A 16728-nucleotide genomic window follows, 5' to 3' on the forward strand; every position below is an offset into this window, starting at 1 on the left:
CTTGAGTCAGCTCAGCTCTGCCGAACACTACACTGATTATACTTGGCCAAACGGGCGGCCCGGCCTTGGCACTATACGACACTATGCGGCACTATTTCTATCGTGCCGTGCCGTCTCGGGCTATCGTGCCAAACTCTCGGTCCAGACACGGCACTATGACTCCTTAACCGTGCCGTGCCGTGCCGATAGGCACGGTGGCCCATCGTGCCTGTGCCGGCCCGTGGCTTCGGGAGAAGTCGAGAAGCTCACTGCGCCTTGCCTCGAGGAGAAGACGAGCGCCACCGCTGTCGTATAGTCAGACGGGAGAAAGAGTGGCCGTAGCAAGAATACGTCTGCGCCGCCGACTAGGAAGTTAGGGTTTGAAAGGGTTATGTGATGCTTATATACATGACTCAGAATATATTCAACGGTCATGATCTATCCTCAAAGCATCAGATGATGGAAATAATCGTGCCAACGTCGTGCCAGCCTATTAACCGTGCCGAAGTTACGGCCCAAGCACGGCACTACCACCGGACCGTGCCGTGCCTGGACCGTGCTTTTTAGTGTCGTGCTCGGGCCGGTCCATCGTGTCAGTGCCAGATGGAAATCTAACTGATGTCTGGTTTGGGCTGTTTTGAGTCAGCTGATGAACGGCGCGTGCATGATCCATGATGGTATTGATAGATCGACCTGAACACTAGGCAACCAGAACGAGAATCAGGGCCAGGAAACCGTGTCCTCTAGCAGAAACAGCGCTGCGCGGCGACGGCGCAGAGTACGAGTGGAGCCTTCTTCCGCGCCGTGCACCCGGTGGTCTCCTCCATGTCCAGCTCCAGCTCTGCCTCGCCCTCCGGCAGCGCCCAGTCGAACCGAGCGACGAGGTTGGCGAGCGCGAGCTCCACCACGGACATGGCGAGGTTGACGCCGGGGCACATCCGCCGCCCCGCGCCGAACGGTATCAGCTGGAAGTGGTGGCCCCGGAAGTCCACCCCGCTGCCGACGAACCTCTCCGACCGGAATTCCTCCGGCGACTCCCATGCCTCCGGGTCCCTTCCGATGGCCCAGGCGTTCACGATCACCATGGTGTCGCTGGGGACGTCGTAGCCGTGGCTGAGTCGAGTGGCCTGCATGGACTTGTGCGGAAGCAGCAGGGCCCCGGCGTGTGCAGCCGCATCGTCTCCTTGATCACTGCTCTCAGGTACTCCATTCCGGTTCCGGCCAGATCTTGTTCGCCGACGCCATGGCCGTCGTCGCTGCTGGTGCTCCGAGCTTGTCTCACCTCGCGCTGCAGCTTCTGCATGGCTCCCTTGTTGCGGAGAAGCTCCGCCATGGCCCATTCCAGGACGATGATCGTGGCCTCTGTCCCGGCTCCGAACAAGTCCTGCATGCATGCATTCAAAGACTCTGGATCAGCTAAGCACAGCACAGCAGCCATGTGCACGGACGGATGCATGCCAATCATGCTCGGCCGTAGTGACGTTATTTACCTCCAAGAGGGCCTTCACGTTGTCCCTGCTGAGGCGCCACTCTGCTGTCGTCCCAGCAGGACTTTGTTCCTTTTTCTGCTGCAGTGACAGCAGCACATGGATGAAAGCATCATCGTCGCTCCCTTCTTCCCCCGACAATGGCGTCTCTCTGGTCGCAGCCGCCGCGTCCACGATCTCGTCGAGGATCCGGTCGATCCTCTGGAATGCCCTCGTAACCCTGGCGTCCGTGCCGTCGACGTAGCTCACCCAGGAGAGCCACGGGATGTAGTCGCCGACGTGGAAGGCGGCGAGCAGCACGTTGGTCTCCTCCAGCGTGGTCCTGCGCCTGCAGCACCTCCCGCGCGGCGGACGCGGAGGACACGACGACGGCAGGTACCTGGCCGAGGCGGATGAGCATGACGGGGCCGTGCGCCGCGGCGAGCGAACGCAGCGAGCGGTGCGGGAGGCTGCCGAGCTGGTGGAGGTTGCCGATGAGAGGGAGCCCCTGTGGGGAAGGCGGCGGCGGGCAGTTGGCGGCATTGGGGACCGATTTCTTGCCGCCGCGGTGAAGTAGCGAAACGTATGAGACGATGAAGACAAACACGAGGATGAACCTGGCTTGCGTGCGCGTGCTATATGGGAGCGGCGCCGATGGCGTCATGCGGTCCATTTCAAAAGTGCATAGAAAAGAGAAGTCGGTTTTTTTCCTTAAGGACACATGCCCTCACTCTCCTACCTATTGGATTCGTTTTGAGAAGTGTGTAAACACACATCTCAAAGCAGTTTCGTATTGAGATGTGTGTTTGTACACTTCTCAAAGCGAATCCAATGGGTGGGAGAGTGAGGACATATGCCCTTAAGGGCAAAATTTAACTTTACCATAGAAAAGACACGTTCGGGTTCTACCGCTTGCTCTATTTAGGCCTTATTTAGTTTATGAAGGAAAAAATTTCGCGACACTGTAACATTTTCGTTTGTTTGTGCTATGGTCAAAAAATTCGTCTCGTCAATTCCGACCAAACTGTGCAATTAGTTTTTATTTTCGTCTATATTTAATACTCCATACATGCGTCTAAAGATTCGATGTGAGGAGGAATCTTGAAAATTTTTAGATTTTTGAGTGGAAGTAAACAAAGCCTTATATACAGTTTGCTTGCCAACCTACTTGGGCGGCTCATTATTAGAAACTATATATGGTATGCTCATTGCCATGTTCAGAGATAAGGATCCTCATGGGCATCTTCACGTGTTTGGGAGTAAGATTTCTAACCCTCAACGGTTATTGTCCTTCTTCTACTATAGATGGCCATCGGGCCGGGCACGGGCTGTAGCGTGCCGTGCTGATTTGGCCCACGTGCCTGCCGTGCCGTGCCTCAGCAGCCCGCGTGCCTGGCCTTCGGCCCAAGCACGGGCCCACGGGCTGACTTCGTGCCGTGCCGGCTCGCGTAGCCCGGCGGCCCATAACTCGGTTTTGTAAAAAAAAAAACAAAATAACCACACAATGTCAATGATCACTTCACCAACATAATGCCACAATCAATTTTTTACAACTCTCAACCTCTCAGATTCAAAATCTCAGTCTTAAATCATAGAAATGATATTAAAAAACATGTAACATAATGTCAACTCCTAAAACTCGGGCCGTGCCGTGCCAGCCCGCGGGCTCAAAGGTCGGCCCAAGCACGGCCCGCACCACCGGGCCGGTCCGGCCCGGGCCCACGAGTTACCGTGCCGGGCCGTGCTCGGGCCGGGCCAAAATGTCGTGCCGTGGGCCGGGCCGTCGTGCCTCGGGCTGCATGGCCATCTATATCTTCTACTTCCAAACATCAAATTCCTCAATCTTCATATTTTTTCAAAATAATTTCAATTTTTTATTGTTTATGTAGTAAAATTTATTACTTCTTAATACAATTTCAGCTCAGTTGGCAATTATTTGTGTCTTCATAACTTTCATTTCATTTTTAGTTTCACTTAATCAGACATTTATTTGTTCTCTTGATAACACATTAATTGTTATATATATATATTAGAACTAATACTTCATAGCTAGCTACAAAATAACATATTTTGTAGCCAGACCCAAGGGGTCGTGTATCCGGACCCAAACCAGCTGCCCGACCGAGTCTCGTCCACCTTTTCGTATGTCTCAGCTAAACCGCTCCGTCTGCACATACCTCGGTTCATGTGAGATGGAGCGAGCCATCGTCGCCCCAAATCTCGCCCGGTTCACATTGACCATTTGGAAAGTTCCAAATTCCCGTCGCCTGCTTGATTCATTCCCAGTCCAGAGTCGCCGATGGAGATCCCCTTTCGCATCTCGGCTCCAAACTCTTTGGCGGATCCACCACCAATTTTTGGCCTGTTCCTATGTCTGATCGATGGCCAGCTCGTTTTGCTCCGTCCTGACTCATCGGTAGGAAAATTTTATTTTGATCTGAACTTTTTTTTGGAGCAAATCGATTTAGTTCATCATTATGCGGAGTACCAATTGTTTTAGCTGTGGACGGTAGACTACAGCGGAAGTGCCTCGCTTGTCGCAACGACGTGCATGCATATCTTGATTACCCCCTTCAACAACAAACTATCCTCCGTCGGTGACCATGATCCGCGTACGACGAGCACCTTCAGGTTAGTTTTGGATCCCTTTTCCCCAGAAAACAAATTCTTTTGCAATATGGTTTTGCATTCAGATTTTTTTTTTGTCTCGATGATCAACTACAGGAATCTTCTTAGCGCTCAATTTCTTTCCTGACCAATTGTGTTGTGTTGTGCATCAATCACGATCCTATACACGTTTCGATTTTTTACGTTTTGCGTAGATCTTGATGAAAATTCCTTGCTGCCTGTGCGTGAGTCTCTGCACACCTAGGCTACATGCATCTACGACCTATCCCAATTTGTTAGCTGATCTTGCGATTTTTATTGATATTCATCAATATTTATTAAAGAAGCTAGTTTTTAGTTTTGCCCTCAAGCAGCCAACAGGTTAAAGATCACTATCCAAACAACTTCAATTCTTCAGCAATTCCTGCCGGTTGCTGGGTGTGATTTTCTATTGCCATGACTCGGCTGACAAGATGCAGACTGCTGACAAGCCTTCAACTGGTTAATTCAACATGCCATAATTGGGTGGGCAAACTTTTTCTTTTTCTATAATAGTGGCCCCTACATCCTTCCCTCTCTGTTGGTTGAAAGTCATTGTGCAGACCTTGGGACCACTATGGCATGAAACCTTTGGCCTTGTTTAGTTCCAAATATTTTTGCAAAATAGACACTGTAGCGCACTTTCGTTTATATTTGAAAAATATTATCCAATGATGGACTAAGTAGGCTTAAAAAATTCATCTCGCAAATTACAGGTAAACTGTACAATTAGTTATTTTTTATCTATATTTAATGAATCATGCATGTGCCGCAAGATTCGATGTGATAGGAAATTTGAAAAATTTTGCAAATTTTTTTTGGAACTAAACAAGGCCTTAATTTTCTATGTCAATGAAATTCGATGATGTATAAAGTTTTAAATTTTTTCTTGGTTTATCATGTCATGGAGTTTCTATGTCGACTTCAAGGATATACAAATGAAGTTTTAAATCTAGTTCTCAACAAGTGTTAAATACTTGCAGAAAATCTCTTACTCTTACTACTTGTTTGAATGTTGAGGATACAGAAAATTTGGATATATATATATAACTCAAAGTTATTCATTGTATATGTACATAGCTTTTAAATATAACATTTCAAAATTATAGGTTTAGATGTACGATTTGAAAATTTTCCTAATTCAATAATATATTGGATCACAATTTAAAATTTAATACATACTCCCTCTAGTTTGGAAAATACATAAGTTTTTGAAAATTACATGGTCTCCAAACATAACTTTGATCATGTTTTTCTGTCCATACGGGGTGAGTGTACATGCATGTTGAGCATCTGCGTCTATACTTGTCACAAAAAATAGATGATTATCCTAATAAATTTACTATTATGAAAACAATTTCAAAATAGATATACACTTCTAAATTCAGGTGAAGAGGTGGGAACTCTCACACTTTCATTTTAAGAGACGACTAGATATACTAGCAAACTAGCAAAAGGTAAATACCTTATGTAATAATGAATGATTAATTTTCTACGAAAGTAGCAAAGGCCGTCAAAGGTCTCTTGCTCGGAGATGTTTATTAAGGCATGTGCATTGCCAGATTGCACTAAGTCGGCAGAGTCATCTCTAGTCATCGAGATCAGATCGATGACGAACATCATATTGAGGTTGAAAAAAATAGGGTAAACAAATTCTTGGTTGGTCTAATTTGGTTTTGCATGGATGTGTCAAAACTGCCCGGGGTCTTTTATATTTATAGGATAGAGAGGTCCTGCCCTGTGAGATTGCATATCACGCCCAAAACATGTTAAAAACTTGCTCGGCGTAGATCTACAATTATGTTATCAGACTCCCAAAACCAGGTGACCTCGAATACAAAACCGAATAAGGGCCTGATCGTTTAGGCCAGAATTGGCCCGGAAATTGTTCCAGCTGCTCATAGCTTATGTAAATATGACAAACAATCCCGCCAGGAATGATTTCAGGCCATGGTTTCCCTTCAAAGGAACGGGCCCTAACCTGGTTTGCAAAACTCGTCTGGTGGTCTAGTATAGAAACTGGGTGGTCCTATTTTACTAGCCCGTGAGATCTTACTATCACTATAGTTGTTTCATAAGGATCTCAAATTAGATATTCATATATGTGTTTAAACATCTCGAGATGGCTACATCACGGTGAACTTCAATGTACAATATGGCTTCATCTTGGTGCGCCACAAGTGATTGCCTTTGGAGATAGAAATCAAGCTAAAATGCACGCGAAGTATGGATATGACTTTTCAGAAGATCCTACTTTTGAGAAGTTAGACAGGATTCTAGTATCAAAAGATTGGGAAGACATTTTTCCCACAGTCATGGTGAGGAGATTGCCTAGAGAGGTTTCTGATCATAATCCTCTTATCATATCCTCTGGATCTAGGAAACAGTTGAATTTTATTCAGTTTAAATTTGAAATTAGTTGGCTTGATAATCCTGAGTTTTTACCTACTGTTGAAAAAATTTGGAATAAACCTTGTAGAGCTAAATCATCTCTTGATAGAATTCAACAAAATATTAAACTTTTTAAACAATACTTCAAAGGTTGGGGATTTAATTTACAAGGTGAATTGAGGAAAAAAAAAGGGGAAAAAATAAGTGAGGAATTGGCTGTACTAGAAAATAGAGAGGAAACTGGCATTTAACTCCAATTCAGATGATTGAAAAAATGTAGCTGATTATGGAGTCCTTTTGGATCAGGAAGAATCATATTGGTTGAATAGATGTCATGAACAGCGGCTTCTAAAGTATTTTCATAATCTTGCTAATGGAAGAAAAAGGAAGAGCACAGTTCTTTTTCTAGAAAGTGATGGTGTGGTGATTGAGGGTGATGACAATTTATTGAAACATGCTACTAATTATTATTCAGACCTTTTTGGTTCTACTGATGAGCATAATATACATATATCACACTTTGTGGGAAGAGTTAGAGCAGGTCTCCGATGAGGATAACCGCCTTTTTCTGAAACAGAGATAAAAGAAGCTTTATTCCAGATGGATAAAAATAAAGCTGCAGATCCTCAGGTTGGCATATTGTCAAAGGGGACATTATTTAGTTGTTTGATGATTTTCATGATGGAATAGTCGATATTTGTAGAATTAACTATGGCATAATTACTCTCTTGCCAAAGATCTCAGATGCTTCAAAGATTTAACAATTTCGTCCTATTTGTCTTCTTAATTGTTTGTATAAACTCATTACCAAAACCATAACACTGATATTGGAAAAAATTGCAGATAAACTTATACATCAAAATCAAACTGCATTTATGAAAGGTCTCAATATTATGACTGGTGTTATAATTCTGCAAGATACTTCATGAAACTAAAAGAAAAAACAGATGGGGGTAGTTCTCAAATTAGATTTTGAAAAAGCATATGATAAGGTTAAATGGAATTTTCTTTTTGAATGTCTAGCTGCAAGAGGTTTTTGTCCCAAATGGTGTAAATGGGTTGAACAAGTAGTGACTGGGGGGACTGTTAGTGTTGGGACATGTCATATTCACATGGGCCAAGTCCCATAGAAGAGGCCCAACTGAAGTCATTGGAGAGGCATGTAAAATCCATCTCCATGGGGGGTCATTTATAAATTTCCGCTTGCCTATATAATGCCATGATCATGAGGGCAAGGAGGCTCTCTCTCTCCCAACTCCTATCAACAAACCCTAGCCGCCTCCTTTCACTCTCCTCTCCTAAACCTATTTGGGAACCACATCCCAACATTGGCGCCCACCGTGCTCGGCACGAAATATTTTCAAGAGCTAGAAGTTGGAACCTTCGTTACCAAACCTTCTTCTGAGAACCTTCTTTGTGCGGAGAATCTTCATCAGTAGATGTTCTCTAGGCAGTCCTTTGTTAGTGGACCTTCGTAGTTGTCGCTCCTATGCTACAACCTTCGAAGTCTTGCCGGACACTTTTCACCATGCCAAAGATGCGTAGGTCACATTTATAGTCGACGTGTAAAGGCCAGGTCCTCCATGCCGCGCAGGACGAAGGCCTGCCACATGCGGAAAAGCGAAGTTTAGCGGCCTTCGTCCTTCGTCCTTCGTCAATCATTGGGCTTTGTCAATCACCTTCTCCTTTGGCTAGGTTGACAAGCGAGGCGAGGTGCCCAGGTGTCATTGGCAGATAGTGCATGTGCGTGACACTCCTGGTCCCAATGAAGCAAAAGCGCCTTCGACTCTAGTCTCGCGGGCATGGCCTCATCTTCGCCCTGGCACCTCATTAGTCGGAAGAAAATTAGATGGACCCTGGGTCCAAACTCCATCGCGTGCGCCCATGGCCTGGATGAATGACGCGTGGTGCCGGAGAAAATCAGACGTTTGAGGAGAGGCGGCTCCTCCGCACTATTAGCCGCCTCGCGTACGGATGGCTCTCTCGTCCGCGGCTCCTGCTCCAAGTCGGCCCAGCCCCTTTCTTCTCCCCGATGCAAGCTCTAATCCACCATAAACCGCACTTCTTGGTCAATGAGGCGCCAGAGTGCCGCCTCCTTCTTTCGATGCATGTCTCATCTTCCTGCGCCCGCCACCGCCCTCATCGTCCACTGCGGAAGCCACGATCGTCTCAGGTGCGACTTTGAATGCTTCAATTTCGAAATGTAGATTCTGCAGTTGAGACATTGAGTGGTGTGCTGTGATGTTTGTGCTGCCTAGGACTTGGCTGATCTCGCGATTCAAATGCTGGGCATAAATTATGCTAGGATGAGTCGCGCACCTGGTGTGCTCGATGAAATGCCAAACAAGGAAGGCCACGGTCCATGCACCTTTGTTTGCTGACTGCTTCAGAAATGCACACGGCTTTGCTTTGTTGGTCAGATACTCGCTAGTTAATTAGAGCAACAATAATCTTTCAATCTTTCTGCTGTAGATACTCGCTAGTTAATTAGAGCAACAATAATCTTTCAATCTTTCTGCTGTGAAGGTATGCAGCGAAGGTCCACACTTAAGCACTTATATCCACTGCTTATAATTTCATATATTAAAAATTTTACCTAGTGATGCCCTACTTCCTAATTCCAGGAAATGAAAATGCCTGTGTCCAAGACAGCACTTGCTGCTCAGTCTTTTCCTATAAGAAATTAACTATTTTCCCTAAACTCATCTTTATACAGGGAGGCTGGTGCTCCTGTAAAGAGTGCATCATATCCCCAGCTAGCAGAAGTTCAACGTACAATTTATCTGAGTGGAGTGGACAAGCAAACAGATATGTAAGCAGTTGATGGTCACATATAAAGGTTGATGTCAGAAACGGTACGGTTGTGCCTCAATCCGTTAGAAAACCATTGCAACTACCTTCTCTGTTGTCTATGTGGACAATTCTTAGCAGGCCAAGTTCGCACCAAGCATCCCGTACTGATCAAATTATAAATTTAGATTGATTTTTTTTGGCAAGATCAGGTGTGAATATGTGTGTGGGTAAATGCATATGAATGGCTGGTTGATGTGAAGAAGGAAAATTCTGAAATTCTTTGTTTCATTGAAGGTCATACTAACTCATTGCAAGCAAACTTGGTTGCATAAATAGATTGTTGTCTTGAGCAATGCAAATAGACTAAAAACATATTCTAGTTCCTCGGTGCTGCTGGTGGTATGGCCGTGCTACCCTGGTGCTCGTAGGGATGCACGGAGGAGTTCGTGCCGGCGTCGTCCATGGCTGCCGCTGCTGGTGGCATGGCGGTGCTACCCCTGATGCTCGTAGGGAGGGATGCACGGAGGAGCCAGTGTCGACTGTCGACCTCGTCTATGGCCTCGCAGGAAGAGTACGTGCCCTCTGTTGTGTCGCGGTCCGTATCAAGCCACGTTGCTGTTCGTGTCTTGGAGCCGCCGAGCCGCGTGTAGCCTACATGAAGTTGGAGCCGTAGACGAGAGAGTCATCCCTGCACGAGGAGGCTCGTGGTGCGGAGAAGCCGCATCTCCTCGGACGTCTGATTTCCTGGTGCCACGCGTCGTTCATCCAAGCTATGGGCGCACACGATAGAGTTTGGACCCAGGGTCCATCTAATTTTCTTCCCCCCGAGCGATGGTGATGCTGGTACCTGTGACGCCTCTATGATGGTGCTTGCATGGTGATCCAGAGAGCCTGCCAAATTGCCAATGCACACGCACATGAACAAACCTGAGGCTTTGTTTAGTTCAAAAAGTGAAAAAAATTCGGTACTGTAGCACTTTCGTTTGTTTGTGATAAATATTATCCAATTATGGACTAACTAGGATCAAAAGATTTCTCTTGTGATTTACAGCTAAACTGTGTAATTAGTTTTTGTTTTCATTTATATTTAATGTTTCATGCATGTGTCACAAGATTCGATATGACGGGGAATCTTGAAAACTCTTTGGTTTTCAGGGTGAACTAAACAATGCCTGAGTTCAGCGACCTCACCTACTCGGGCAAGATAAGGCCGTGTTTAGTTCTTCTCGAGAAAATTTTCTTGACACTGCAGCATTTTTGTTTGTTTGTGGTAATTATTGTCCAACCATGGACTAACTAGACTCAAAAGATTCGTCTCGTCAATTTCGACCAAACTGTGCAATTAATTTTTATTTTCGTCTATATTTAATACTCCATGCATACGTCTAAAGATTCGATGTGACGAAAAATCTTGAAAAATTTTGAGTTTTGGAGTGGAAGTAAACAAGGCCTATACAATACTCAAATATTACACTGACAAACCAGAAGGCTGCATACTTTTCCATGCTTCAAAGTGGCCATAGCAGACCTACGGCCTCCGGACAGACCCTCGATGGGAGTTCAGTGGTGCCGAAGGCCAGAAGCTTGTCGGACCTTCAGCCATTTTTTTTTTGATCTTCTATGTGAAACGAGCACCTCGGACAAAAGTCCACAATGAGTATCCCTTCCCTTCTCCTTTCTATTATAATATTAAAAAGCGAAGGCTTTCTAAAGATGCAAAGCCTTCGGCTTAAAAAGAAAAATAATTAAGATACATATAGGCCTTCGCACCGATACACACACCTTCTGAGTCATCTTTTCTGCTAAAATGTTTACATCATCTGACCTTGAGTTCTATGGAGTAGACCTCTTATTAAAATATAACCTCCGACTAAAAGAACACAGATTGTTTCTACTTGTTACATGCAGGTAATCATCTGAGTGTTATCTATTCACATGCACGAAGTGTGCAAGTAAGGCCTTGTTTAGTTCGCGAAAATTTTTAGCTTTGGCCGCTATAGCACTTTCGTTTGTATTTGACAGATATTATCTAATCATAAACTAACTAGGATCAAAAGATTTGTCTCGCAAATTACAAGAAAACTGTATAATTAGTTTTTATTTTTATATATATTTAATGCTTCATGTATATATCCAAAGATTCGATGTGACAGCGAATCTTGAAAATTTTTGCGAACTAAACCAAACCTAAAAGAAACTAGCATGGACGATCCATCAACATGTGGTGCTCTTGAGGCAAACCAAAATACTACTGGTCTTTGTGAAATTAATGGTCCTGTCTATCGGCTGCAGCGTTCATATTGTTGGACAGGCTGGGCTGCATCTTCGCCTGACCTTCGTCCAGCACCACCGGCAAGTTGCACGACCTACACCTCCGGTTGGCAAGCGACGGAGGAACACCCTTGAGTCCTTGACTTGTCGCCTCCTTTGGACACACAACATGGACCGTGAAGGTGGGACCGCTCAATGCCAGAGCTATGCGACAGTTCACCGCCATCTAGCAATTACATACCATCGCACGAAGGCCCAAATAAGTTCTCGTTTCATTTTTTTTTTCAAAAATTGCACTCGTGAGTTTACATACTTCGTGCATTCACCACCGGCGTACACATGCATACATCTTTGAGTTATCTTCTTTCCTGTTAAGGCATTGTTTGGATGTTGTCGGATTCACTTCAATCCATATGTATTGGTGTGGGTTGAGGTGGAATTTAGTTCAAGTTTCACTCCAATCCACCTCAACACATGTGGATTGATGTGAATACGACTACATCCAAACAAGACCTAAATCTACTAACTTCAAGTCCCAGCCAAAAGACCATCAAGTTTTTCTCTGCATTACGCAGCGAAAGCGCCGGAAGCAGAGTCATCACTTGCATTATTCATCTATGATTCAACCTTCGATGATAACTATGCCTCTGTTAGCGAAGCTACGCCAAAAAATCTACAGTTGAGGGCTGAGGCAAAACGAGGACAATAATCTCATTCTGAAGGTTCCGGTCAAAAGTGCACGATGCCACTCCTGAAGGCGCGCCTGGTCTGATCGCACGAATTGCAAAGGTCCTGGCGCCCATATCATGCCATAGCTGCTTCCTTCAGCTGGGAGCTCCTGAAGATTGGCTTAGCGAAGTATGCCGAGCAACACAACACGAAGGCCCAACCACGTGCGCAGCTCAGGCGGGTTACAGCCTCATGAGCCAGGACTTCTGTTTACGTTACTATTAGAATTTTTACCTGATCAAGCTAACCAACAGACCATGCAAGTGCCTATACTTGTTGCGCAGGAAAACTGGGAGCTAGCTGATCCTGCGAGAAGCTGGGAACTGGTGCACGGATTGATCACCGGGCCGCTATCCAAAGCTCGCGCAACATCACCGAGGGCCGATGAAATAAAGTTGCGCCATTTCTTGCCGCTAGCCATGGGTCTTCGGAAATTCTCGATCCCAAATTGAAGCCTTCGGCGTTTCTACGAAATATTTCAGCCGGACAATGGAGTCTTTGAAAATCAAATTAAGCCTGTCGCTTTTCCTCTTCATCTAAAAAAATGTTATTTATTAACACCAAAATTCACCAAAAGCAATGTTTGCAGAACTAAAGCGTGCTCGAAGGTTTAGCTTCGAATAAAATGATGCCGAAGGCTGAAGTCCCAAAGCCGCGCGAGGGGCTTTCGAGGTCCTGTTCTCCACGCCTGGCAATAAGTATTCCACCCAGACCCCTCCTCTTTTCTAGCAAGTTTTCTTACAATTTTTCACACCTGTGGTTTAATTTATCATAATTTTGATATAACCTTCGCTTGTCAAAACAAATTTCAAAAATTAATCATCAGACAACTTGTCACCAATTTGACTAAAAAAAGCTGTTGTGACCTTCGTCACATTAAAAGGATTGCCTGAGGGTTATACATGCTTGGCCTTAGCTGGCTAATTCAAAAACCTGAATTTTTCTTATATTGAATCCCTTTTTTACTAACATGCAGATCACTACCAAACCCTCTCATAAAGTATATTTTCTTTGTTGTATGCATGTTTTTTTACAATCCCAAGATATATAGTTTATGTTAGATAGTATAGCCTCCATAAAATTCAGCCTTTGTCACTCAGCAATCTTCGTTAGTCAGTGGCTTATCTCAATCAGCTTCGTCCTTTGTCAGTAAACAGCCTTCGTCAATTATTGGTCTTTGTCAGTGAGCAACCTTCGTCATTTAGCAGCCTTTGTCTGTCAGCAACCCTCATCATTCAGCAACCTTCGTTATTTAGTAGCATTCGTCTGTCAGCAACCTTCGTCATTTAGCAGCCTCCATTTGTCGGTAGCCGGCGTCAATCAGCAATCTCCGTCAGTTGGCAACCTTCATCATTTAGCAGCCTTCGTCTATCGGCAACCTTCGTCATTTAGGAGCCTTCGTCTGTCAGCAACCTTCGTCATTTGGCAACCTTCATCATTTAGCAGCCTTCGTCTGTCGGCAGCCTTCGTCATTTAGCAGCCTTCGTCTATCAGCAATCTTTGTTATTTGGCAGCCTTCGTCGTTCAGTAACCTTCGTCAGTTGGCAGCCTTCGTCATTCAGCAGCCTGCATCAATTGACAACCTTCATCATTTAGCATCCTTCGTTATTCAGCAACCTTTACCAGTTATCAGCCTTCATCATTCAATATTTTTTATTTGTCAGCAGCCTTCTAGTTAGTGGTCCTTATCAGCAATCAACCTTCGACATCTAATAAACCTTCAAAACCTCTAATGCTAACACTTCTCCTACTTTTTGCAGGTAGTATCGTTGAAATTATTTTTTAGATCATATAAATGTTATTTGAGCTAACCTTTGCAGGGAGCTAATACTCTTTATATTCAATACTACAAATCATATCTACACCAATGCAGGTTTTTAAATGGCAGCCTTCACTTACCATCTGATATGATTGCTCATTCGAGGGTATCATTCTTGTATATAGAGCATAACTTTTGCTCAAGCTCAACCATCATTTTGCAGGGCGCATGATACGTTTACCTCTTATAATATTTTCACATAAATATAGTCATCCTTATCATTGGTACCACATACATACATTGCATAAGTGCATTGCAAAACACGGCCTAGGCCACCTGGCACCACAACTATGCATCAAAATCCTGAGAAGTCCTGAACCTACATAGGCACCAGGTCACGAAGCTGAGGCTTTCGTGCTACCCTTACGTATCATATAAATGACTAACCATCTTTTGCAGCAAGTGCCTTTCTAAGTGTCGAAAGACTTGTAAGCAAGTCGGTATTCGATGGGGCTATAACGCCCAACCTAAGTCCCGAGAAATACAAAAGAACAAGTTGGGTGCATTTTCATGCGATTTCTCTAGCCTTGGGCACTGGCGACAGCATCTACATTGCCATTGCCTTCTTCAAGACCTTCACATGAGGGGCTTTGCCGCTATCTTTAGTGACTTCATCAACATCATCTCCACTGAAACAACTTTTTTAGGAGGGCCTTTGCCAAACAACTTTGTAGGAGGATCTTTGCCATCACCTTCAGTTTACTTCACCAACCTCGTCTTCGCCAAACACCTCTGCTAATACATCGCAATGAGGGGCTTCACCAACACCTTCGTCGTCCACACTAATATCTACTCCACCAAGCACCTTTGTAGGAGAATCTTCGATAGGAGGGGCTTCACCATCATCCTCGCCCACTATAACATTTCAAGAGCTTACATCAACTCCTTCGGCATCAACATCGATGACACCTTGCCACCGTGCCAGGCTTAAGGGGCTACATCAACTCTTTTGCTACCAAGTTCTACAACACCTTCATTGATGGACCTTCTCTAGCCTAGCCTCCGTCGGCATACCTTCTCCACTAGGCCTTTGTCTTACTCAACGTCTACATCAGCAAACATCAACTTCCACTACTATTACTACATCGACCACACCTTCTTCATGACACCGACCGGGAGGGGCTAAGGGAGCATATCAGAGGACCTACAAGTCTAGACATGAAGACTCTTTTTCGATGCTCATGAGAAGGCCTCGAGGACAAAAACTCCCTCACCGAGAAGGCTTGAGAGAAGATAACCATGCTAAGGTGGCTTGAAAATGAAGACCTCCGCATCAAGAAGGCCTTGAAGATGAAGACCTCTACACCGAGAAGGCTCAAAGATAAAGAACTTTGTGCCAAGAAGAATTCAGTGCCGAAGACCTTCACATCGAGAAGATATTGGAGGAGAAAGAATTGAGGATGAAGGACTGTACACCAAGCAAAGCCAATGAACCATGTCATAGAAGTGCATAAAGAAGGCAAAGCCCAAAGGTGAAGACATCCACAAGAACCAGGCACTTAGGGATAGACACCTCAGGACTTAGAACTTGTATTGGTTAGAGTCATGCACATGCTCTTTTCTCCATGCCCTTTTTTCCCATGGGGTTTTTGGGATGGAGTTTTTAGTGAGGCGTGCATATGCGTGGTTTGCGAAGGGCAATCCTCGCAACCAAGATTTGAGTTGTATTGTGCCTCTTCTAGTATTAGCATCTACTAGGTCATGTAGTACCAGCCATAACCTAGTAGATGAGGGGCTAACTGTTGGGACATGTCATATTCACATGGGCCAAGTCCCGTAGAAGAGGCCCAACTCAAGTCATTGGAGAGGTATGTAAAATCCACCCCCATGGGGGTCGCTTATAAATTTCCACTTGCCTATATAATGCCATGATCATGAGAGCAAGGGGGCTCTCTCTCTCTGTCTCCTAACTCCTGTCAATAAACCCTAGCCACCTCCTTTCACTCTCCTCTCCTAAACCTATTCAGGAACCGCATCCTAGCAGTTAGTGTGAAACTTAATAACTTGATTGGGCCAGACATTAAAAGTTTTAAAGGAGTAAGGCAAGGAGATCCCTTATCCCCAATTCTGTTTAATTTTGTTGCTGATGGTCTCTCTAGAATGATTCTTAAAGCGCAAGCAAATGGACTCTTTACTAGGTTGTTTGATCATATAATTGATAATGGGGTGGCTGTTCTTCAGAACACTGATGACACGATTATCTATCTCAAACATTGTCTCGAGGGGGCTCGAAATATGAAATTGTTGTTATATATGTATGAGCTCATGGCTGGTCTTAAAATAAACTTCTATAAGAGTGAGGTGTTGACATTAATGATGAGAATAATTGGGAAGATGTCTATGCTAACATTTTCAATTGTCAAGTTGGTACTTTTCCTATTAAATACCTTGGGGTGCAAGTCCAAGTAGGCTCCATATGAGTGATTGGCTTCCTTTAGTAGAGAAAATAATAAAAAGTATTTGGAAAGGGGGCTTAATGTAAATAGTTGGAAGGATAGTTTTGATAAATGCTAGTCTTAGCAATACCTCAATTTACCATATGTCTATGTACCTTTTACGAAATACCATCATTGATAAACTAGATAAAACCAGGAGAACTTTTTTCTGGCAAGGAGGTGGAACTAGAAAAAAAAA

The 16728-nt window shown here is 44.5% G+C and overlaps 2 protein-coding genes across 3 annotated transcripts; one reads left to right on the forward strand and one right to left on the reverse strand.

Annotated features, from left to right (window-relative positions):
* LOC8075394 (cytochrome P450 71A4) lies at positions 410 to 1988 on the reverse strand. The gene is given in 3 exon segments (XM_021465687.1): positions 410 to 1132; positions 1135 to 1363; positions 1470 to 1988. Coding segments are annotated over 3 exon segments (1158 nt in total). The 3' UTR covers positions 410 to 722.
* On the forward strand, positions 3639 to 10506 carry LOC110437374. 2 transcript variants are annotated; one of them, XM_021465831.1, is made up of 3 exons: positions 3639 to 3861; positions 3946 to 4076; positions 10431 to 10506. In XM_021465831.1, exons 1-3 carry the CDS (start codon positions 3745 to 3747, stop codon positions 10438 to 10440), a joined length of 258 nt encoding a protein of 85 aa, XP_021321506.1. In that variant the 5' UTR covers positions 3639 to 3744; the 3' UTR covers positions 10441 to 10506. The 2 variants fall into 2 exon arrangements, with proteins under 2 accessions (XP_021321506.1, XP_021321505.1); XM_021465830.1 differs by lacking the exon at positions 10431 to 10506 and adding an exon at positions 9199 to 9608.

This window comes from Sorghum bicolor, chromosome 7, assembly GCF_000003195.3.
Source record: "Sorghum bicolor cultivar BTx623 chromosome 7, Sorghum_bicolor_NCBIv3, whole genome shotgun sequence".
In the NCBI taxonomy this organism is placed as follows: Eukaryota; Viridiplantae; Streptophyta; class Magnoliopsida; order Poales; family Poaceae; genus Sorghum; species Sorghum bicolor.